At 60.0% G+C, this 25,098-nt stretch overlaps 1 protein-coding gene across 1 annotated transcript in view; it reads right to left on the bottom strand.

Annotated features, from left to right (window-relative positions):
* Window positions 1–25,098, bottom strand: part of LOC117651729 (neuroligin-3-like) — a gene marked incomplete at both ends in the record, with an annotated part of 63,296 nt that overhangs the window by 10,162 nt on the left and 28,036 nt on the right. Inside the window, 5 exon segments of the mRNA XM_034396035.1 lie at window positions 21,829–21,980; window positions 22,336–22,608; window positions 23,380–23,442; window positions 23,444–23,549; window positions 23,903–24,101. Coding sequence (XP_034251926.1) covers window positions 21,829–21,980; window positions 22,336–22,608; window positions 23,380–23,442; window positions 23,444–23,549; window positions 23,903–24,101 — 793 coding nt within the window.

The following is a 25,098-nucleotide window of genomic DNA, read 5'->3' on the forward strand; positions in this document are numbered from 1 at the left end:
CTTGGGTCGCTGACGGGATTAACCCCAGGTACCTGATAGCACCGGTTCCCATCCCGAACACCGAAGTAAAGCAGGAGGCCTCCCCATTAAGACTGGGGAGGGGGTGTAGAGTTCAAAATTTTTCTTTTCCCTTTCACCAGCCACCAAAGCAAAGCCGAAATCCCGAAAATCTGGCCGGCTGCATTTTGAAGCGCTGTCTGAATGGGTATTGAGCTAGCGCATAAAAGGGCTCAAAGGGCTCGAAGTGGGGAAGTCTCCTCTCTGGGAAAATAAGGGCTGCGGGCCGCACTACCCGTCTTGCGGCTTTTGTACCGCGCAGCCCTGCGCCCAGCAAAGGGCCTTGGGGGGGGGGGGGGGGGGCGTAGGGCCCGACGCAAACCTAAACAATACCCAACAATACAGGGGTCTGAGGTGTCGTTCGGCCCCGCCGTAGCATAATCGCATCACGAGGGGCGCAAAGGGGCTATCTTTTTTACTGCAGGCTGGCGCTTTGTCCACACCTCGGCCGCCTCGGCCCCTACACTGCACTCGCGCGCTTATAGCACTGCCTCAGCGCCCACGGCCTCGCTCGGCCTCGGTCCAGCCGACCGGCGCGTTTCCGCGAAAATTGTGATGTCTATCGCAGTGCAGGCGCAGCGTCGCCCACCAGCAGGAAGGGAGCTCCAGGAAGAGCTGCACCGCTTTTGGGAGCAGTGCAAAGAAGCCAGGACACACCTCACTCAAGAAAAAAAGGGGTAACAAACATATTTACTCACTCACTTCGCACTCTCTCAAGACAACGTGTGGCAACGTGTCTATTCAGTTGATAATTTAACGCAACATGTCGACGTGAAACAATCGCTGAATTCTCTATGGACTTCCAGCTATCTCGAACTACACACTCTTCGTCACCAGTTCTAAAAGGGGGGAAGTCCGGGCGGCCGATAAGACCTTGCGCGTGCTTTCTCTCTCTCTCTCTCTCTCTCTCCTCTCTCTCTCTCTCTCTCTCTCTCTCTCTCTCTCTCTCTCTCCCCTCCCTCTCCCGTCAGAATCCGCGCCAAATCCCAAGTCGCCACGGCTCGCCGCGGCGCCAAGGGAATCCCCGCCACACCGCCACCGGGCTTAGTGACAAGGATCTCGGTGTCCAGTCCTGCAGCCTCGCCCTCGCCTTCGCTCTCGCCTTGGCCCGTGGCTTGCGGCTTGCTCCGTGACAAGCATCCAGGCTTTCCGAAGGCACCGAGGGCCGGCCGGGGCCTGATCGGCACGCGGAGAGCCGGAGAGCGCTCTCTTCACCGCGACGCCCTGTCGGCCCTGACTCTCCCGGCGTCTCACAGTGGGCCAGAAGACCTGTAGGCGGTGAATACCCTGGACGCGTTTTGAGCTCCAGAGTCGATAAACAGGACTCGAAACGTACGCGTGACCCCACCAATGGGTTGCTCCATCGACTTTTCGATAGCAGCTGTCAAATTTAACCTATCGAGTCAAATACCTCACCAAAGTATTTTTTTTCTGTGTAGCTGTTCTATATAGTGGCGGGGCAAGACTGAAGCGACGCTGGAGGCACACTGGCGAGCGCGCAGCGCGGTGCCTCCCCGGTGCAGCCCTTGTATCGTCACGAGGCAGCCTTGCCCGGCGCGGCGACAAAGGCAGAAATAAGTTGATTCCGCCAACGCCGCCCCCAAAGTGCGCGGAGGACGGGCATTCCCTTTGCCCGCTATTTCTCACTGATAAAGTCTTTGCGATGCCCTGCCTGCCTGCCAGCTCTGCCTGCCTGCCTGCCCGCCTGCCTGCTCGCCTGCCCGATAATGCAAAGCACCCCTCGGTCCCTGTACACAAGAAATTGGAAACTGAAAATGCACGGCAAAGGCGGCGAGTCTGTCCGCGTGCAAAGTAGTCTGTCTGTCTGTCTGTCTGTCTGTCTGTCTGTCTGTCTGTCTGTCTGTCTGTCTGTCTGTCTGTCTGTCTGTCTGTCTGTCTGTCTGTCTGCCTGTCTGTCTCACACCGCGTCTAGCTGTCCGCCAGCCCCGCCCCCGGGGGACACGGTGACTAAGAGGAACGTCTTGTTTTCGCGGTATCGGCCGCCCAAAAATGCGCCCCGGGAAAAGGGTCGGCCGAGGAGAATATTGTTCCAGTGAGCACGGTCGCCCTCTCAGCAGAACAGACGAACATCGACTCGATCGCACTTTTGCACAACCCTGCTCTCGGCGATTTCACGACGGAAATGTAAGGAGAGGCAACCTGCCTACAATACCGCAAAAGAAAAATTAGCAAAAAAAAAAAAACAAGGACATTGTGGCATAAAAGCGCCCTCCGCGGCCTCTCAATCCGGACCAGCTCATTGGATCTCCAGAGCGCTATTTTGTGGCCCCTGCATTCCCTCCAGGCCTTCCAGCCCCTCCAGGCCTTCCAGCCCCTCCAGCCCCTCCAGCCCCTCCAGCCCCTCCAGCCCCGCCAGGTACTCGAAGGCCACCCTCGCCGCCCATTCACTCGCGGGTGGAAACAAAACGCGACCGGATCTATGAAAGCCCCATTGACAAACTCCAGTGCCCGCCCCGCCTATGGAGCCTCCAGGAGCGCCGCAGCTCTTGCCTTCTGCCGATTTGACGCGCGACCTCCTGCAGCCTAGTCTGTCTCTCTCGCACCCACGGAGGACGCCACGTGAGTGCGAGGGAGAGAGAGAGAGAGGCTTCCTCAGAAGCAGCAGCCAGCAGGCCTGCCAATACTCACTCATTCCGGATTCTTCGGCAACATTTAATGGCTCATTCTGACATAGTTTCGCCGCTGCAAGACTGCCGAGGTGCTGCCCTCCCCTCTCTTCCCTCCTCCCTCCGTCCGTTCGTCTGTCTGTCTGTCTCTCTCTCTGTCTGTCCGTCTCTCTCTATCCTGGTGGCTGCGTAATGATAAAATTCCTCCGACGCACAGCAACGTGTGTGTTACGCCTCGTTAACCAAACTATGAGAAATTTGCGGGGCGGCGTCCTGCCCCCCTTTCCTCCGGCCATACTCCAGGCCCCTCCAGGCCCCTCCAGGCCCCTCCAGGCCCCTCCAGGCCCCTCCAGGCCCCTCCAGGCCCCTCCAGGCCCCTCCAGGCCCCTCCAGACCCCCCTCCAGGCCCCCCTCCCCCTCTCCAGGCCCCTCCAGCCTGGCTCCGTTCGGATCATGCCACATTCATCCCCCCAGTCTTTGCGTCGTGAGCAGGCTGACAGGATCGAAAGGGGGGGGGCACTAATGAGCCCCGCCCGCGGCGAGCAAAGTAGTGGCAAGTGTTTGGTGCCGCGATGTGCCTCGATGGAAAAGCAGCGTGCGGCTTATGGACGAATTCCTCCGAACCGCCGCCCCGCGCCGCCCTACCCTCCTGGGAGTCTGCCCCCGCGGCCGCCGCGGGGCTACAACGCGCGGGTCCCCCTAAGAAAAAAAAAGGAAAAATAACGCCCGCAACAAACCGGCCCGGGTTCGAATCCCCACCGCCGCGGACTTTTTCAGTTTTTCTTTCTTTCTTTTCGCGCTCCTCCGCGGCGGCGTGGGGTGACCCAGGGTGACCCCCACCACACGCAGTGTCGGTTTAAACGTACAGAATCGCGGTCGCGGGGGAGGGAAAAGGGGGGGGGGACCGCGACGTCGGCGACGTCCACACGGGACACTGACTTTTGGCTTTTGCGGACGGAAAAGTTGGCGGGGAGGGGGAGGGGGAGGGGGGAGGCCCGGCCTCATTTCCCGAGCAAAACGGCCGCTGCGTCCGCTGCGGCTGCCGAGCCGAGGGCCGAGCAGGCCGTGCCGATCCAGCCCCTCCTACCTCTTGCCTCGGACGGCGGTGCTGTTCCGGCCGAACCACTGTTGCCCCCTCCCTCCTCCTCCTCCACCTCCCCGCTGCCCTAATGCCATCGTCTGAAATCACGATGCACATCCGGGGAGCCTCTTGAAACGGTTTGCACAGCCCGACACTGTGAGCCCCGCGGCTTGCCCCAGGCCGCCTGCAGACTGACTCTCTCTCTCTCTCTCTCTCTCTCTCTCTCTCTCTCTCTCTCTCTCTCTCTCTCTCTCTCTCTTTCTCTCTCTCTATCCCGACCGTCACGTCCAACTCGTTGTGTGTATTCAAAAAGCGCGCCGGGTCGGCCTCCGCATTACACGTGAATCACAGTAAGTACAATAAGTACAGCGAGGCTCCCCCCCCCCCCCCCTCCCCCCCTCTCCCTCACTCCAATCTGGCGTGGCGGATTCGATCTCCCTTGCTCGCTCCATCCACCTAGCTCCTTCTCAATAAGGAGTGCCCCGCAATCCACTACGCCATCCACGCACAGGCCAGGATATTGGATTAAGACCTCTCTTTCTCACCCTCTCTCCATCTCTCTCTCTCTCTCTCTCTCTCTCTCTCTCTCTCTCTCTCTCTCTCTCTCTCTCTCTCTCTGTCTCCGGTCCCGTCCTCGTCTCGCTCGCTCCCACCTGGAATCGTAAACTCCCCGCACCTAATTTAAAAGCAGGCCCCAACGACACTAGAGCAAAACCGCCTCCACCATGACGACGCGCCGCGTAAACACGGCAGAAGCCTCGTCGCTCTATCTCACTCGCACTCACGGGGCGCGGCGTGCGGGTGCGAGAGAGACATAGCGCTGTTCTCGGAATCGGGCAGAGCAAACCCAATCTCCACGGCAAGCCCTGCAATCGTCGGCGCGTCGCTCTGGTCGGACCGCAGGCAGGCAGCGCGTTCGGGCGAACGATTCTGGACATCTTTCACCGCGTGCGTATTGGATCCAACGCCCTGCGAGTTGATTTAAGGGGAATGAAGAAAGTAAAGGATGAGAAAGAAAAACAAACTACCAAAAAACTTCTCTAAAAATTCAAATTCACTAGCCGAAAAATGATTTTAAAAATATAAATAGATTAACTTTTTTCACGCAGGATAAGTCAATCTAGGAAATCCGACCCGAAAAGTCTCGAAAATTTCTCAGGTGTACCAGTCCGCTGGGGGAAAACTTACAGCGTGCACCCCCCGTGCGGGCCCTTACGTAATGAATGGACGCTCCCCATCGGGCGGCGCATCGGATTGCGCTTTAGGGACGGCCCCTGGGAGCGCATACACGGGTAGCCGGCCGGGTACCCGGTATAACAAGGTGGTAGGGCATGTCCTGCTCGGGGCCGACCCGTCTGGCCTGGCTGGGCGTGGGCTGGGCGAGGGCCAGCCCGCCACATCCTGGGCACGATGTGTTCTCACGGCACACAGCCACCTAGTACACCTCGTACACCGCCAGGCAGGGGTGAGCTGCACAGTGGGCCAGAGGACCGGTGGAGGCGGTGAAAATCCCGGACGCGTTTTGAGCTGCAGAGTCGCTAAATGGGGCTCGAACCGAGCGTGTGACCCCACCAATGGATTGCTCTCCGGACGAGGAATCCACGAGGTGGGGTCACACGTGCGGTTAGAGTTCTGTTTAGCGACTCCGCAGCTCAAAACGCGTCCGGGATTTTCACCACCTCCACCGGTCGTCTGGCCCACTGTGCGCTGGAAGGGGTGGGGGAAGGGTCTCGTTCCCAGAATCCAGAGGGTGGAAAGGAAAGCATACCGCTTCAAAACTCCGGGCGCACGGCCCCAGACCCGGAACGAGATGATGGAATAAAACAACAAATCAGCAAAATTAAAGCCCCGGCGGTAATCGCCCCCGAGTCATCATCAAGGATGTGGCGGCGATGCTGCAACCCGATTGGCCGGCCGTGCCTCGGCGTGCCGCGCCGTGCCGCGCCCAGATTGGCTGATGGAATCATTATTTGGACGGGGTTTTCATTTCCAAAACAAACACCACCGCACGCGCGCACTTTAGTGGAATAAACCAGATCAGCGCTCCGGCCGCGTCCTCACCGTCCACACTGTAAATTCGAGGACTTGGGAGCGATTGGTTTGCCGATACCCTGATCCGGCGGCCGCTCTCGGAGATTCGGAGGCAAAGCACCTGCAGGTAGCCGAGCCAAGGCAGCTTGGTACCCTCGCCCCGTAGCACTCCGTGGCACTTCCCTGCCGGACGGCAAGCGGCCACCCTTGCTGCGGGTAGCGGCGAGGACGGCGAGGACGCGGGGCATGTTAGGAGGGGAAGATTTATCTTAATTGTCCCGGGGGGCAAAGGAAGATTTATTGCTTCATCGTGTACAATAAGCAAACACAGCCGCAGGCCTGCAGTGATGGCGGCTTGGCCTCGACCAGGGGATACTTCAGCACGGGCCGAAGGCCACACACACACACACACACACACACAAACACACAGAAGGAGAGGGGGGGAGGGGAATACCGCACACTAACACACTATCAATTTGAAAAGGGTCACACACACACACACAGAGTACATACACCGTGCTCTGCACTGTATGGCGGGAAACCTTTCCACCCATTGTTTTCGTCCTTCGAATTCTGTCAAAAATTGTTTCTTCCCTGCAAAAAAAAAAAAAAATCAAGAGAATAGCGTCGATTATGGGCCCTGTCATAATAACGCACACGGTACTGCGCGCTGCGCAAACGTTCCGGGCCCTCTATCACAACAGCACCCGTGCTTTTATTTTTAATTTATTGTCAGAGTGTACAGGGAGACGGCCGAGTGTTGATTGGAATTGGTTGGCGTGTCACTCCGGAGTGCCAATAATGGCACACTGCCAAAAATATTTAAAAAAAAAAAAAAAAAAAAGAGTTTTGCATTGATCCAAGCTACGAGTGTATGGTTTACTTTTTTGAAAATTTTATTTCCAAACTGAGCTTATGTTGTAATGCATCATAAAGTTGACTCTGAATCAAATCAAAATGCTGCAAACCTCGTTAAAAAAGGGATAATTTCACTGAAATTTGATTTTTTTTTTCAGAGCGAGCGGTGCGTTTTCGCAGAGTAAGCATCAATGTGTCCCTAATTAATGAACCACTATGAGCGCGGCTTCAAGGCAAATAGAGTGTGCCCCCCCCCACTCCCTCCCCCTGATGGCATCCTCCTCACACAGCCCGGAGCCGCGCACGGCTATTTTGAAAGCTGCCGCCCGAAAGTTTGTTGGGCGACCCGTCCCGCCCGTCCGTCCGTCCGTCCCGCCCGGACCACCTGGCCAGGAGTGTTTCAATAGACACTGCGTGGGACGGGGGTGGCGAGGCTGGCCGAGGCCGGCCGAGCCTGGCGGGGCCTCCAAAGTTGCTGCGGACACAAATCTAGCACCCGTCCGCCACAAAGGTGGCTCCAAAGCTGACGAGGCGGCGCGAGGTGGTGCCGGGTTGCAAGCGGCTCTCGTCCGCTCGTCAGCAGAGGCGTTAGTTCCGAGGGGTTGCGTCGCACGTGTCTGAAGCGACTCTATTTTACGGTGGGCGGTGCTCGCTTTTGGCTCCGAGTGTACCGAGTTCGCTCGGCGCCGAGAGCACCACAGTGGGCCAGAAGACCGGTGGAGGCGGCCAAAACTCTGGACGCGTTTTGAGCCCCAGAGTAGCTATATTGGGACTCGAACCGCTCGGTCATTTTCACAAGACAACTCATGGGGGAAGTTCTCCATAGATTAAGTGGAATTTCACGTGATTTGCTTCTTGCTTGTGGGGAGTGTACCGACAGCTTTCCGGAATCGGCGAGCAGGCCGCTGCACTTTGACAGTGGCACAGTCAGTGATGCACCGCACCCAAAACTTTTTCTTCTCCCCTTTTCCTCGTCCCTCCCCGTGACACAGTGCCGTATGGCGGTCCGAAGCGGAAACGGAATTGGCTGCCTGCTCGGGCCGGCCGCTCGGCTGGCCGCTAAATTTGTCCACGATTCAATAAATAAAGCACAAAGTGAATGACGACTTTTCCCATCTCTCCCCCGAGACTCGATTCCCGGAGTCCAGGATTCCCTGCGAGCGACCCCGGCCTCCCCCCCCCCTCCCCTTTCCGAGGCTCACAGGGGGATCCCGGGGGATGGTCCGGCCCTCAGCGGTGGGATCAGGTGCGGGATCATGCGCGGAAGGACGAAGGACGAGGAGGGGCAGCAACAGGGGACACCCTTCGTCCTTCACTCTTTTATTGTGTATCCTCTCTGACGGATGACAGTTGCATGGTAGCACATAACTAGCTTCGACCTTGTCGCCGAGACAAAGGTCAATGCTAAGGGCACGCCACTGGTGGCAGCGGAAGAAGAAGATTAGCCAAGTTGCTAATTTGGCGCGGGAAATTCAAATCCGGGCGGCCTTGTGAATGGACAAAGTTAGATGTGCGTTAGGCATGCGCGAGCTAAACTCGAGCCGCAGTGTCTCATAGCTCGGCTCCGTCTGGAGAGTCCTTTTCGTCGCTCTGTCTCTCTCGCACTCGTGGGGTGTCCCGCAGAGGTGCGAGAGAGACAGAGTGGCGCCTCTCGGAATGAGGCTGCTCCAAACCACGGCCCCGCGCCACGCCCCTCACACGCTTCACTGCGAGAGCACTTGGCAAAGATACCCCCGTGAAAAATGCGCGACCGTCGCCCCAAACACGGCCGGGGCAAGCGGCTTGCGGCACATGTCCTGCAGACTGATTCCGAGAGTCGTTTTCGCCACTCCGTCCCTCTCGCACCTATAAGTGCCGCCCACGAGTGCGAGAGAGACAGGGCGGCGAAAACGACTCTCAGTCTGCTGGCTGGGCCGGACACACAGCGGGAAGGCAACTCTGTGCGAGCGTATTGTGTCGCAGGCTCCCTCTACTCCATCAACCCCCTCCCCCTCCGCCAGCCCCAGTTGCCCCAGGCTCCCCGGGGCCCTGCTCAACACTGAGTCAAATTAGTTCCAATTTAACGCCGTTTGTTGAGTGTGTGCGTGCATGTTGGAGAAGAACAACAAAGGAGGACGGCGAGGCCGGGGAAGAGGGAGAGAGATGGATGAACGTGCCGAGGCCGGACCACGCCGGTCCCTCCTGGTCCTTCCCGTCCGTTGCCTGCGGGCTGCCTTCGTCCAGAGCCTTCGTCGCTCTGTCTCACTCGCCCTCCTTCTTCCACTCTAAATTATTCCGAGAGGCCGAGAAACTATACCTCAAAAAAATCATTTGCAGTTTCGTGGTCAACGCATGCATCTTCAAATACTTATGCATAAAGTAGACATTTTTAAAGTCTTTAACAAAAATTTTTTAACAATGAACTTCATTTTTGACACAAAGTGGTCGCTAAATTTGAGGACGCAGCGAGTGCTAATTGCCTTTAGAAGCGTGGTCACGCCATCCTGGATGGAGAGACCCCCCCCCCCCCCCCTCCCTCTCTCTCTCTCCTTCGGAGGCCCGGCCGGCTTGATGGCCGCCATTAAACGAAATGGATCACTTGGCGCTGTCGTCATCATATCTCAGAAAAGCACCTCGACAAAACCGCGACGCGCGTCCGCTGGCGGGCCATATAATCCGCCACCGCAGCGGTAGGCCGTCGGTGGCCGCGTGGTTAGGGGCGTCTACCGGCGAACGCAAGGACCCGGATTCGAATCCCCATGCACATCGCGTAATTTTTTTTTTTCGAAAAAAAAATAAAATAAAATTGTTGTCTGAAAAGTAGGTAAAACAGCCATACTTTGTCCTTGTAAAAAATCGACCCCTGAACCCGTCTCTGGATCCACCCTCGCGAAAAAGGTCATCTCCAGAGCAACACGCTCGTTGCCGCCATGTTTTGGGTCGGGCTTCGTCACTGTCCAATTAGTGCTCCTTGTTAATTATCCTATTGAATGCCCCCTATCGCGGCCCAGCCTGCCTGCCAGCCCTGCCTGCCTGCCTGCCTGCCTGCCTGCCTGCCTGCCCTGCCTGCCCGGCCCCTCGCACGGCTCCTCGACAACGCCCCAGGCAATCATGGCGCAAGCCAGGAAATGAGCACGGCCAGCCATAACCTCACATGCGCAGCGGCGCGCAGCAGTGCGCAGCCGCTGCCGGCTAACTGCTGTATTGGATGACGCGTGGTCTGGCCGGCCGGCCTGGCCCAGGCCTGGCCGAGGTTAGACCGAACGGCCGTTGGCACTTTACGAGCGCGCGTCTTGCCCACCACTGCAGGGCCACTGCACAGCACAGCACGGCACGGCCTCTGCCGGATATGACCGGCAGGACCACTTCCGGTGCCACTTCCGGAGCCATGATTAAAGCACTCACGCAGAGTGGGCCACACTGGTAGGGAGGACGCTGCGGCGACCCGAAGCACGCCGAGGCCAGCCCGGGCAAGCGACGTTCGGGACGGGACGACCCATCTAGATTACATACGGGTGGAGGTTAGGTCACTCCGTCCACGAGGTGGGGCGGGGGTCCGGGATTAACATCACGTGGTCTCGGGACAGCGATGTAGATTCGCCCGGGCCCTGCTCGCACCTCTAAAGTGCACCCTTCCTGCGGGTAGGCAACGGGGCGTACGCCAGCGAACATGCGGGGTCTGCCCTGCCTCCCGCCAGGCGCGACTGTGTCCGTGTCTGAGAGTGAGCGTGCGTGTGTGTGCGTCTGCACGCGTGTGTGTGCGATAGCGCGCGTGATGGCCCAGAATGGTCCGAATTAAATTTGGAGGATGCCGATCGCATTTCGGATCCCTGAGGGCCTCATAAATCCAGCCGCCGCGTCGGCTGCTCGGCCGCCCCGCCCCTCTCGGCCTCCACCTCGGCCTCGGCCGACTCCTGCGTCCTGCACGAGGTCCTGCAGGTGGTGGGAGGGCGTCCAAGAAGGTGGCGGTGCTGCGCGAGGCTGTCAGTACTCCCGGCGGCGCGGTCCCTGTCGCGGGGAGTACTGCCTGCGGACCCCACACTTTTAGACCAACTTGGTCGGAAAATCGATGCGGTCAAAGCCAAAATCGTTGTGGTCAACGTCTTCCCGATACAGGGCATGAAAGAGTATGGCCTTAAGAATACTAGGACGTCGAGGGAGGCCTTTTACGGCGACTAGATTGGACACAGTGGCCGCCCAAAGTCAGCAAAATCAGCAAATTTCCGAGATTCGACCATTTTTTGACCAACTTGGTCGGAAAATCGTTGCGGTCAAAGCCAAAATCGTTGTGGTCAACGTCTTCCCGATACAGGGCATGAAAGAGTATGGCCTTAAGAATACTAGGACGTCGAGGGAGGCCTTTTACGGCGACTAGATTGGACACAGTGGCCACCCAAAGTCAGCAAAATCAGCAAATTTCCGAGATTCGACCACTTTTTGACCAACTTGGTCGGAAAATCGTTGCGGTCAAAGCCAAAATCGTTGTGGTCAACGTCTTCCCGATACAGGGCATGAAAGAGTATGGCCTTAAGAATACTAGGACGTCGAGGGAGGCCTTTTACGGCGACTAGATTGGACACAGTGGCCGCCCAAAGTCAGCAAAATCAGCAAATTTCCGAGATTCGACCATTTTTTGACCAACTTGGTCGGAAAATCGTTGCGGTCAAAGCCAAAATCGTTGTGGTCAACGTCTTCCCGATACAGGGCATGAAAGAGTATGGCCTTAAGAATACTAGGACGTCGAGGGAGGCCTTTTACGGCGACTAGATTGGACACAGTGGCCACCCAAAGTCAGCAAAATCGGCAAATTTCCGAGATTCGACCACTTTTTGACCAACTTGGTCGGAAAATCGTTGCGGTCAAAGCCAAAATCGTTGTGGTCAACGTCTTCCTGATCCAGGGCATGAAAGAGTATGGCCTTAAGAATACTAGGGCGTCGAGGGAGGCCTTTTACGGCGACTAGATTAGACACAGTGGCCACCCAAAGTCAGCAAAATCAGCAAATTTCCGAGATTCGACCAGTTTTTGACCAACTGCCCCCACGGGCCCCACTGTACGCCAGCCTTTGGCCCTGCTTGGCCCTGAGCACGCTTCGTTAGCACAGCAGCGTCCCGCACCCTGCACCCCGAGTGGCTGGCCACTCTGCCAAGCCGCTGCAGTAAGGTTCTCTCTCTCTCTCTCTCTCTCTCTCTCTCTCTCTCTCTCTCTCTCTCTCTCTCTCTCTCTCTCTCTCTCTCTCCGTAAACTCCCGCGTCTCCACGCTGCAGCCGAGACGGCCGAGACGCCGAGCTGCGTTGTTAGTTGAACCTGCCGCCGCCCGGCGCTCGACCTGGCCTCGTGCATTGCCTGCATTATAGATCAAGGCGCTCTTGGAGAAGGCGATGAGGACGCCGCGCGGGTCCTTCTTTGCAGATTGGACGCGTCACCGGGGCGACAGCCCGGATACATCCTGGAGCAGCAGCTGCTGCAGCAGCGCACCCTGGCGGCGGCGCCCGGAACTGCGGGCCGGATGGCGCGAAAGCTTGCTAAAGCGACGGGCGCCAAATGACGGTGTCGGTGAGGAGGAGGAGCACCGGGACGCCGGCTGGACCGGCCCGACCGGCGGCAGCAGGAATTGGAGGGACGGAAAAAAGGCGAGGCGAGGCTTCGGGTGGCGCAGACAGACACAGTCAGACGCAGCCAAACCTGCACCACAGCGCAGAGCGGAGCAGGGCGGAGCGGAGGCGGTGCGGACTCAGGAAGCCGAAACAAAACGGGGTCAGGAGGGGAATCGAATCAATGGCATCGCGTTGCCGTGGCGAGGCGGAGCGGGGAGCGATTCACCTCAGAGGGGCGCGGCATACATATGTACACACACATGCATGCATATATGCATGGGGTGACAGAGTGGCAATGCGAGATGTACTACAGTGTAGAGGCGGCAAGAGAAAGACGGGCGGGAGGGAAGAAAAAATGAAAAAAATATATACAAATATGGAAGCGGCGGCTCCCCGCGGCAGGCTAGGGTTGCCGGCAGTGTGGGAGAGTATAACTTGTGCATCGCTCTGCCGTGAGGTCGAGGCTAGCACACTCACAGCGACACGATGGCAGGGCAGGATTAAGTGAATGTTAATGCCGGGTGGGGCGGGCTGCCCGGGACCCCCGGCGTAGTGCTGGGTTGGTGGAGGGGGCCGGAGGGGCACTCCTTCGTCAGCTACGTGACACACATCTCGAGGCCGCGCTTGCCCCCTTGCGCAGCCCCTTGCCATGACCGCTGCACTGTCGGGCTGCTCCGTATCGCATCCTTCCCACCGTGCAGGCCTTCTGACAGTGTAGGACGTCCGTGTCCCACCGCACAGTGGGTCAGAAGACCGGTGCAGGCGGCCGAAACTATAGACGCGTTTTGAGCTCCAGAGTCACTAAACAGGACTCGAACCGAGCCTGTGACCCCACCAATGGATTCCTCGTTCGGAGAGCAATCCATTGGTGGGGTCACACGTCCGGTTCGAGTGCTGTTCAGCGACTCTGGAGCTCGAAACGCGTCCGGAAGGCGCCTGCGAGGTAGGCCGCACGCGGGCACGGCCGTGCGGCGGGCTGGCCGACCCGTCGTTCCGCAGGCGGCAAGGACTGAAGCCGAAAAAATGGATCGCGGCAGATACGAGCGGAGAACGGGGTCGAGAGTCGAGACATCTCTCTGGCTGAGCCGCAATTCGTTCTGAGGTTCCTCCCCGGCGCTGCCGCCGCGTCGGATGCCTACACTTAAAAAATGTCCGCGCCGCGACTCGAGTCCCTCCTTTTAGTCTTTTGCCGCTCACTGTTGCTCTCGCGACTCTCGCCGCTCGCGCCTCGCGACGGGGCCGTGTTTTTCCCGGCGAGTCGGACAGGGCCTCGGGCAGGGCCTCGAGGGCCTCGGCCAGGGCCGACGGAAGTGGCTGAGTTTTTCTGTTGGTTCGCGGCGCGGCCCTGCGCCGCCCAAGGCGGAAGGGCGCGAAGGGAATTTTAACCAAGGGGCGAACAACGGGGACATCGTCGCGCAAGTGCAAAAGCCCGAAAGGGGAGAGGGGGGGCTCAACACTTGGGAGAGGGCAAGGAGGGGGCAAGAGAAATGTCTCGGAGCAAAACTGGAAATCGATTATTCGAGGATTAGGTCCCTCTCCGTCTTCCAAGGGAAATCGCTCACTCAACTGAAGGACTCGCGGTAGCCCCGCCCCGCCCCGCCCCGCCCAGAGGGCGGCGAGGCGAGTCCCGGACTGCCCCGACGATCCCTTGGTCAAGAAGGGGGCAAAAGCGGCAAGCCCAGGGATTGGTTCATTGTGCCGCCACCTTGGGGCGTATTGAAAAAAATGTTGTTTCTGTGAAGAAGGGTCCCGTCGGGGCGGGGCGGGGCGGGCAGGGCCACGGTCGGTCCAGCAATCAGACGCATAAATATTCAACAGGTCCGAATAATTATCGAAACAGGTGAAGCTTGTGCGGGCGGTGCTGGCGCAGTCGCCGCCTTGTCGAAAAGTGAATGTCCCCTCGGCAGCAGGCGGGCAGGCCGGCCCGGCGCAGGCGGCGCGCATTTCAAATGAGCGCAACAGTTCATAATTTGGGGCGCAGTGAGGCACGGTGGGCCAGAGGAGCGGTGGACGCGGCAAAAATTCTAGACGCCTTTTGAGCTCCAGAGTCGCTAAATGGGACTCGAACCGAACGTGTGACCCCATCAATGGATTGCTCTCCGAACGAGGAGTCCATTGGTGGGGTCACACGTTCTGTTCGAGTCCTGTTTAGCGACTCTAGAGCTGAAAACGCGTCTGGAGTTTTGGCCGCCTCCGTCGGTCTTCTGGCCCACTGTGTGAGGGTGCGAGTGAGACGGACATAGTGAGAGGCTCATCTTGCCGGCCACGCGCTTTTTAAAAGAGTGATGCGGAAATGAGGTCCTGCCCGGAGGTCCTACCGGAATCCTTGGAGGGCTTTTACCGGGCGCGGCCATGGCGCAGCCGACGCCCCGCCAGGGCAGCCAGCCCAGCCAGCCGGCCAATGAATTTATGAAGCAATCCGCGGCCTTTCCTGCAGCACTACACACACACACACACACACGCACCCACACGCACGCACACACATACGCACACACACAGAGGAAGGGAGAAGGGAACGCTGCCGTGCGAGCCTAGCCCTACCGCCCACCACCCACTCCCCTACGAACTCGCGCTGCATCGGCTCTGCATTATTTTCCTGGACACACAGTCTCGGTCATTGGCACACGGTTTGTTTGTCTTGCCTCCGGCACAAAGAAGCATCCACTCGTAGTGTTATATGCATACGCAAGTCAGCCCAGCCACGATTTCCGCACGTTTGTTTACTGTTTCGACAAGGAAATCAGCTCCCAACCTGATATTACATCATTTGACATTCAGTGTTCGGCAAGTAAGTGGCATTCTTGGAATTCACAAGGCAGGGGCAGGGGAGCGGCGCAGGCAAAGGGACAAAGCATTGTTCGGAACCATCCTTACAACTGGTCCGTTCGTTTGCAACCGAGACGAGACACCCAAAACAACGCTCGCACTCGCAGTGCCGTGCCGAGAGCTCGTGAATAAGAGAGGAGACGTGCTACAACTGACGGGGCAGTATTCCACGCCTCAGCAGCGCCCGCGCCGTGCCGTACCGTGCCACAGTGGGCCAGAAGACCGGTGGCGGCGGTCAAACTCCCGAACGCGTTTTGAGCTCCAGAGTCGCTAAACAGGACTCGAACCGAACGTGTGACCCCACCAATGGATTGCTCTCCGAACGAGGAATCCATAGGTGGGGTCACACGCTCGGTTCGAGTCCCATTTAGCGACTCTGGAGCTCGAAACGCGTCTGAAGTTTTGGCCGCCTCCACCGGTCTTCTGGCCCACTGTGCGTGCCGCGCCGAGCCGCGTCCTAATTGGGGGGCGCTGGTGCAGCCCCAGAAAAGCCTGCCGTTGCGGTATTCCGCCAGCGACGTGCGCGGAACGATTCCCCCCACTGAAAAAACAACAATACGCCGCCGCGCCCATCGGAGCGGTAAGTGCCCCGACGGACGCCCCCGCTCATCTCGCGATACAAATTCCCGTTTTTATTTCCTTTTTAAAAAGCGCGCTGCCCGCGGCCCGACGCGTAAGCGAAATAAAGAGACGCAGGAAGGCGCACTAACGCTCATGAAAAATTTAGAGGTGTGAATGAATATCCTGGTGGGCCGGCGTAGAGGCGGGTCTAAAGGCGGGCCGGGCAGCGCCGCGCCACGCAACGCCACGCAGCGGCGAGCCCATCAGACGCGAGTTCCCATTAACGCTCACCCTTCCCACATCCCAGGCCCGAGGCGAGCCGAGGCCGCGCGGTGAGGACCAGGATGCCGCCAGAGGTCACGCTGGGGGCCCGCCAGGACTATCCGGCAGGACGACACAACTTTTTGGGGTCCGTTTCAGGTCGGTTCGAGTCCACTATGAGTCTGCTAATGCGTCCACCTGTTTTTTTTCGGGGGGGGGGGGGGCGCTTTGCTTTCTGATCCGAAGTCACTACTTGGCGCTGCCGCTGGATCGCCGCGGCGGAGGAAGGGGGGGAGGGGGAGGAGGAAGGGGGCAACCTTGCGGAGGCGATGTGGGCCCAGCGGGCCTACCGGCAAAAGCAATTTAATTTTCATTTCCGCAGAGCACCATCCACCTCGCCTGGCCGGAGCCGATGTCGGCCGGGTGGGGACGGGAAGCATGCAGGGTGCTCAGCTGGCTCTATCCCCCCCCCCCCCCTACCCCCTTGCGCAGTCCCTCTTCACGCCACAGCGATGCCGCCCCTCGCCGCCCCTTCTCTCCCCCCCCCTCCCCCCGGTTTCGGGAGGCCTTCTTCCGCCGCGGTACACCTTGAGGCGGCCGGAGGCGTCCGCACGCACACACACAGACACACAGGCACGCACACAGACACACAGGCACGCACACACGCGCGTACGCGTCCCGACCGCAGCGCCGCAGCGTCGTCGCCTGGCCGCGAGACATTAGCGCTAGCCGCAGGGGCAGCTTAGATGGCGCCACGTAGCCGCCGTGGGCAGAGAGGTGTGGCCTCTCACACCATAACACCCGGGTTCGAATCTCCGTTCGCCAAGCCGCGTTTCGTCGGAAAACGAAAGTATCCGTTTGTAAACGTTTTAGTACGTGTCCTGGAACGGGAACTGGGTAAGACTTGTTGCCGGTCTGAAGGCTGAAAATAACGGGGATCTCTCTCGACTTAATTCGAGCGTCATAAACCGTAACACCTCCTTCATGCTCCACGCTACACCGCGAAAGTAATTGCTTCCCTGGGTGCGGCGCGGTACCTGGCTGTGGTTTCAAACGCCGCCACGGCGGCTGCGGCCGGCAAGGTGTCCACTGGGTTTCGGTTCGAGTCCTGTTTAGCGACTCTGAAGCTCAAAACGCGTCTAGAGTTTTGGCCGCCTCCACCGGTCTTCTGGCCCAGTGCGAGGCTCAGTTTTGGCGTCGGCGGCGCCCCTGGCGGCAAGAAGACGCCGTCGTTGGCGCGGTAGTGCTGGAATTGGGGGAACTTGTCGTCCGAGGGCGGCCAAGGCGGGCCAAGGCGGCCAAGGGGCGGAACAAGGGTGGACGACAGCACGCCGCGCACGTACCGCTCCAGGACGCCGACGGCCGACGGACAGGACAAGCCTTCCCTCCCCTCCCCTCCCCTCCGTCCTCGCGGCCCTCGCCGTCGCTGGCTCGCCCTGTTTCCGGGCCAGTAAGTGTGTTGTGTACTCCGGCGGACCGCGACGTGGCCGTGACTGCGCGCGGACTGGCCGCCAGCTCGGACTGGCCGCCAGCGCGGACTGCCTGCCAGCTCGGACTGGCCGCCAGGGAGATTTATCACCGTCTTTACTTCCCCCTTTTTACGCGCGTGTCTCTCGGTGAATTATCCTGCCCTGGCAGCAGGCAGCAAGCGTGGCACTCGCAGACGGAGTATTCATTGGCTTCCACCGCGGTCCACGGCTTTCTGCACGGACCGTGAAAATTGAAGCCGCCAGATCTCCTCTCCCCGCTGTGACTGTGGAACAGGAGGAACGGAGGCTGACTGGCTCGGCAGAACACTAATCTTCTTAACAGCGGGAGGCCAAGTACCGCATTTCGCCGATGGTCGGCATGGACTGGGCTTCGTCGACGGCGTCCTTGAAGGCAGTGTCGAAGGCGCTCGGTGCGGGCTGGGCTTTCTTGACGGCATTCTTGAAGGCGTCCATGACGGCGGCCTCGAAGGCGTCCACGACGGCGGCCTCGAAGGCGGCGCAGGCACGTGGCGGCCAGGCGGATCATAATTACATTACATAGCTCTATTATTTCTGAGAGGGACGGGACGTGCGGGACGTACGCCATTCGAAAACTATGCCAATATTTCAGTGGCGCGGCGCGCGAGACGGCGCGGCCGACGTGCCGCCGGACGGCTGGTCGAATCCGAACCGCGCTCTGTCTCTCTCACTCGCGGCGCGCCCCGCGGGAGAGCGAGAGAAACACCGCCCTTCGAAATCAGCCTGCAGGACCGGCGGAGAATAAGTAAGACATAATGTCGCCCCCTCTCTCTCCCTCTTCCCCGCGGCCAAGTTGGTGATAAACGCGAGTGGGTGCCGCGCGGCGCCCGGAGGCCCGGAGGCGGGCCGGCCACCCTCTCGCTCCATTTTGCACGCTGCGCTCCGCCGCGCCCCGCGCCGCCACGCCGCGACGCCCACACCACGACGACGACGACGACGTTGGAGGTGAGGCGGCACCGGGGGTGGGAGGGGAGGGGCGACGTCCGGCCGCCAGTCGTGTTGCACTTTGCGCGCGTTGCGGGAGCATGGTGGATGGCGACGGCGACCCTCTCGCTCAGCCGCCGCCGCCACCGCCACCCGCAGCATGCCCATGGCACGGCCCATGGCAGTGCCGTGGCATGCCCGCAGCACTCGCAGAATGGGCAAGCGGCATGCGGTGTTGATGTTGCTGCGGCCGTACCCTCACCGGGGAGGCGGGCCGGGGACCCCCGGGACCCGCTGACAATGCGGCAGCAGCAGACACTGCGGCCCGTGGGTCCGTGGGTTCGAATACCGTGTTTCTGCCCTTTTTCGGACTCATTTTTCCGACCCGGTTCGCCGCGGCCCGGCCCGGCCCGGCACCGCGTCCGCCCTGGAAGTGCTAACAGTGCAAGCTGTACCTTATGCATGTCGGCAAACTAGTCTATTCCACCGTGCCGCGCCGTGCCGTGCCGTGCCGTGCCGTGCAGGCCGCCCTTGCACGGGCCCTCGGCGGGGGGCGGGCCTAGGCGGGCCGGCCCTCGAAGCCCTTCAACAACAATAAACCGTCCGGCTGGTGCCGCTTGGTGCCGCCGGCCCGTTGAGCCGGCAGAGGTGCGCGCGGTCCACTGAGCACCGCGGTGCGGACTATGCCGCGTCTCTCTCGCTCTCACGGAGAGGCCGCGGGGGAGCGAGAGAGACAGAGCGACGCGTGTGCGGATTCACGCGGCACTGTTTGGCCGACGACGTGCGGGGAAAAGGCCTCGGAGGCCATCGCCGTGGCCGCGGCCGGGGCCTACACCGCCAGCCCGCCAGCCCGGCAGCGCGGCCCCGGGATGAATAAAACATAATTTGCTTGTGCGGCAAACATGGAAAGCATTCTGCGCGAGCAAAACGTTCCGCCGCGAGCGCAACGGCCGAGCCGTTCGAAGGGGGCGCCTCGGCGTGTGTGTGTGTGTGTGTGTGCGCGCGCGTGCGTATGTAGGTGTGTGTGCGTGCGTGCGTGACGCTCCCCGGACCAGCGCAAGATATCGCTCCGGTCTGCCTCGGCCGAACTCTGCCGCGTTGTTCCAGAAACGAGCACGGGCCTCGCAAGCAAGCGGCCGGTGGGACACGCAACAAGGAACTCTCGAAAAGTTCGGCTAATATTCCGCTGTGACTGCACTCTCAAAAAAATTAAAAAAAGAAAAATTGTTAGGAATTTGAATTTTTTTTTTCGTTGCAAAAATTTGTTGTGTTTGCATCCTCCAACGAAGTAAAACTGCGAACTATCTGTAGTCTCAAAGTCTGCAAACTGCAGTGGTTGTCATTACGGGCGGCTGACGCGACGGTGACTCTGACACGAGAAAAACGCGTCGTCACTTGACCACCCGCCGGTTATCTTCCTCCTTGCAGCTGGGCCGCGCTGGCGGGCGTTCCGAGCCACCCCGCCAGCTTGGGGCACTACTTGTCGTCGGGCGAGGCAGCGGAGCAGCGCGCCCGGAACACGACGAACAAGGTGTCCCATGCCAGGCCCCGCCCGGCCCTGCCTGCTGCGTCGCCCGCGTATCTCAGCAACCTGATTCCGAAGCGGTGCTTCGCGTCGCTCCGTCTCGCTCGCTCTCATACGCAGGGCGCGACCGTGATAGGGGTGCGAGAGAGGCGGAGCGACGAGAGCGCTGTTCGGAATCGGCCTGCCTGGAATTTGCATGGGGGAGTGGGGAAGGCGCGGGTGAGTTGGGGGTGGGTTGGCGAGGTGCGGGGGGAGGGGGGAGAGGGGAGGGGAGGTGGGGGTGGTGGGGGCAAGGGCGCGGGCTTGGCGGCGTCTGCGCTTCCTGAACCCCCTTCCCTCCCCGTTCCGCCCGGTCATCGCCGACCTGGCCGCTCTCGCCACGCCAGCGTCTGTCTCCGCACCTGTTTTATACCGGCGTAATAAAACAAGGACGCGGCGCGGCAAAGGCGAGGGGATCCGGGACGACGACGGGACGTGAGAATGGATCCCAGCAGGATGCGCCAACGGCCGGCCGGACAGACAGATAGACAGACGGACAGACAGACAGGCTGACAGACGGACGGACAGACAGACGGACAGCACACGGACGGTCATGCCGCGCTAGCTAATCCATCTTGGAATCTCCATCCAGTCCGAGAAGGAAAGCGACACGCGGGAGTTCGGCTGCCAAATCGCAACGCCCCTTCTGCGGGCCCAGTCCGTCTCTGCCGTCTCTCTCGCATTCACGGGGCGTGCCGCACGGGTGCGAGAGAGACGGGACGACGGATCAGGGCGCCTGCGGGTCGGGGACGGAGAGTGATGACGGATTCATGGAGCCGCACTCGGGCTGCAGTGTCGCCTTTCGGAAAAGATGACACGGTACTCGTCGGGGGCGTGGCGAAGTGGGGCGGGGCGGCCAGGGCATAAATTCTGCTGCGGACAGTAGCGATGGGCTGCACCTGCATGGGGCGTGGCGGGTGCGGTGGCCCTCCAGGACGAGGCCCTCCAGGAGGACGACGGAGGTCTCGAAGGGCCTTCGAGGGTATACGGCTTTTCGTTTGCCGTCTGCACGACGCCCAAGACGCCAGGCAGCGGCCGGCGGCCGCGCGTAGTGTCCGTCAGCCGTGTGACTCGAAGAAGTGCGCGTCGCTCTGTCTCTCTTACACACCCGGTGAGCGCGACGGCGACGGCGCGACACCCTCGGGGCTCGGCCTGCTGGCTTGTTTGCCCGCCGCGTTACTGGCCGAGCTCGTGGGAATCTTGCTGGGCGGCGCTGGGCGGCGAGCACGGCGTCGACGGGCATAAAGGGTGCGCGTGGCGCGGCGTTGCGAGGCGTGGCGCGGCCAGGTGTGCCGGTGGCCCTTATCAGTGGCGCGCGCACCTGACGAGGCCACAAACACAGCGCCGCGCAGCGCGCCCTCAGCTAGGCCCTGGCCGGGCTGCCGAAACGCTGACCCCGCCTTGCGTTCGCGAAACCGCGCGCCGCGGCCTCGCCGAATATCGTACACACTGCCGACACCGCGCCCTGCACTGCGGCTCGCCGTGCCGCGACCGCACGCCAAGTTCGAACGCGCCGCACCGCCAGAAGACGCGCATTCTTCCCGTTTCCTTGTGAAATTTTACACCTGCCGGCTGGGCGGCGGTGGCTGCGCGAGGGACGTGCTGAAATGGATAGCGGGGGAGGGGGCGCGGGGGGTTATGGGTCCCCCGCAGCCCTCGGCGGGGCTCGGTGAGGCGCCCGCCAAGCTCAGCAGGCGCGCCAGCATACGCCCGCCCCGCCCCGCCCCCCGCCCCGCCCCGCCCCGCCACGCCTTGGCTGGCTCGAGTTATCGACAGTAAAGTCAGCACACGCCCCGCCCCGCCCCGCCCCGCCCCTCGAGGGCGGCTTCAAAGGCCGCCTTCCGGGTCGGAGGCAGCGGCAGGCTCGGCGAGGAACACGCGGCCCGGAATGGAGCGACTCTTCGCTGCGCTACGCTCGGCGACGCGGTGCCACGTCGTCGGTGACGTCACTCACCCGGTCTTGGCGAAGTTGCAGATGTAGTTGATGGTGGCCTCGGCGACGGCCACGTCCTGGCGCGAGTAGTTGTGCGGGAAGTGGGGCTCGCCGCCGACCAGCGGCAGTCCCAGCAGGTAGGGCAGGCCCTCGCCGCGGACGGAGCCCAGCCGCTGCCGACCGAGAGAGACATCAGTGGTGCACTCTAAAAATAAATCAGGACTACCCCCTTATCACGTTTGTATACTACAATCTAGTAAAATCAGTTATGAACTTTTAAAAAATCACTTCGCTTTTTAAAAATTTACGACACATTTCAAAAATCATGACGATACTTTTAAAAAAATCAGTACGACACTAAAAAAAAAACAGTACGATACTTTAAAAAAAAATCAGTACAACACTTTTCAAAAATCAGTCCTACGCTTTTAAATAATCAATACAGTCCAAGAAAAATCGAACATGTGTTTTTGTTTCAGTTGAAATTTAGGTCGTGAAGACTACGAAAAATAAAATTTGGTTTCTGACCTGCGGGTACAGCGAGTCCCGGGTCTGGTGCGCGAAGTGGAAGAGGTAGGTGGGCCCGCCGCGGCGGGCGTGCGTGCGGGCCAGCAGCACCAGCGGCGCCACGGTGTGGCCGTCCGACAGCGCCTCCAGCGTGTTGTCGCGCAGGTTGATGGGGTGCGCCACCGGCTTCTCCCAGTCCGTGTACTCGTTGCGCACCGTCGAGAAGATCTCGTTGAGGTGGAACACGTAGGCGTTGCGAACAAACGTCCGCAGCACCCGGTTGCGCTGCTCCTCCTGCAACAGTGCGTCAGGACGTTAGGACGTCGCCGAGCCGTGGCGGTCAAAGCCGGGCCGTTTTGGCGGCGTCGCGGCGTCGCGGTACCCAATTCATTTTTATGACCGTTTCTAAATCGGCGACGCGACAAAGCGACCCCCGCCGGGATGCGGCGATTACCGCGAGCAAGGCCGCGCGGCAAGGTCGCGAGCGCTTCTTCTGCCGAGATTGGAAAGGGCAAATCTTACGGGCCATTAGCTCCCCCCGCGTCGGAACCTTTGTCGAAAGCTCTCTGGCTGCGCCGAAGATGAAATATTTGAGGCCCGCTTCGATAAGGAGAAAAGCACGCCGCCAGGTGGGTAATATTTCTCGGCGTGCCAGCGGCTCCAGCGGCGCCAGCCAGAGGCCCACTCCACAACAAAGGGATCGCGGGGAGCGGCAAAAAAAGCAGTGCGAGCGAGACGAGACGGCCAGAGCCTCATCACGGCAATTTGGCGGCGGAAACCGAGCGAGTGGCGACGGAACGAGACGGAATCGGGGTGGCTGGACTCCAGGGAGTCACGTGTCATCCGGGCGGCTGAGACACTGCGGAGACTATACTGATTGGGCAGACGGAGGGCTGGCTGGAGAGACAGTGTACAACCAAGAAAGACCTTTTTTGAACCAAGATAATAAACTTGCGTCAAGCGAATTTACTTGCAAGTTTTCAAGTAAATTAAAGTCACTTATTATTGCAAGGCAATTTCCTGGGTTCAAGAAACGGCTTTTTGGAGGGCTGGAATGAGACTTGCCTCGAAGCCGTACTGGATGTCCTGGTTGTTGAAGTCGTCATAAGACTCGGTGGTGTGAGCCCCCCACCAGCAGGGGGCATCGCACGAACGGGTCGTTGGCTTTTTCCAGCGCCACCCGCACGGGGTCCAGCCCCGGGAACGGGATGGACGGGCCGAAGCGAGGTAGGAACCTGGGCAAGAAGAGGACGCAATTCAGTTAATGCCTTTTTTTTGGAAGACTGTCGAAATTTTTGGCCCTGGTCAAGCCGACTGAAACCTGGTTCATTTCAGTGTTGCGTGGGCCAGGTGACCGGTGCAGGGGGCTAAAACTCTAGACGCGTTTTGAGCTCCAGAGTCGCTAAACAGGACTCTAACCGAACGTGTGACCCCACCAATGGATTCCTCGTTCGGAGAGCAACCCGTTGGTGGGGTCACACGTTCGGTTCGAGTCCCATTTCGCGGCCCTGGAGCTCAAAACACGTCCGGGATTTGGACCGCCTCCACCGGTCTTCTGGCCTGCGGGTCGCTGCGGGTCCCTGCTGACCTGGGTGGCTCCACGGAGACGGACAACAGCGCCTCCAGTGGAAGGCGCCGCAGACACGGCGCCAGGTCCTGGTCACCGGGCGCCGAGACGTGGCAGCCCAGCTGGTGCGAGACGGCGCCGCGGAGGTCCCACGGCGTCTGCACCGTCGCCCAGGGGCTCAGCACCGAGCCCGACATGAGCACCACGTGGTGGAACAGCCCTGCAGACAGAGAGGGACAGAGAGGTTTCATCCCAACAATCCAAAACACTCGCAATAAGGCACGCTAAGACCTGCTGCGAATTTGAGACAGGACGTCGACAGCCTGCGTGTCGTCGGCGTGACGAGAGTGGAGAGAGAGAGAGGGGGGGGCGAGCGAAACAGGAGGAAAGAGAGAGAAAAACGAAACCGTGCTCCATTTCCATTTCGCCATTTTTGCGACAGAGTACACGGTGTGACACGATGCGTGGCCACAGCTGGCGTGCAATCATAACGGCAAAAGAGCGCCCCTCTCCGCACGTGGCGGGGCGGGGCGGGGCGGGGCGTGGTGGGGCGACGTATGCATCCGGCATAAAAGAAAAACAACGGCCACTTGCTTCTCGTGTTACACGTTTGCGTACTCACGTCTCGTACTCTGTCGACGGTAATAATGTCCTTTTCGATTCATCATTCCCCCCTCCCTTCCACCGACCCCTTTGCATTTACGCAAACAAAACTTTTTTTTTCGGCCACCCTTTTTCCGAGTGATTTTTGTGTTGTTGTTGTTGTTTCCGAGCAGCGCAGACGCAATCTACCGTGCCGTACACCGAAATCACTTCGGGCCCCGCGCTCATAACTGCGTACTATAAAAAGTGAAATATCTACTGTTGCGCTCCGAGCACCGCCGTGTACTCCTTATTGGGGGCCGCGGGTTCGGTGCTACTACGCTGTCCAATCGCTGGTGGCGTCACACACACACACACACACACAAACACAAACACACACACACACACCAATAATACCATTCTCCCCAGGGATGCGTCGCTTGCCCGGTCTGCTGGACCGTGAAGTCACGCACACACACACACACACACACACACACACACACACACACACACACAGCACGCACGCACGCACGCGCACACGCCTTCTCCTCCCCAACTTCTTGCCCGGGTCCTCCTTCCCCCCTTATTACACACCCGTGGATGAAAAAGTCAGAAACGTCGCGCGGCTCACCGAC

Source organism: Thrips palmi, unplaced genomic scaffold (genome assembly GCF_012932325.1).
Source record: "Thrips palmi isolate BJ-2018 unplaced genomic scaffold, TpBJ-2018v1 HiC_scaffold_6, whole genome shotgun sequence".
NCBI classification, from domain to species: Eukaryota; Metazoa; Arthropoda; class Insecta; order Thysanoptera; family Thripidae; genus Thrips; species Thrips palmi.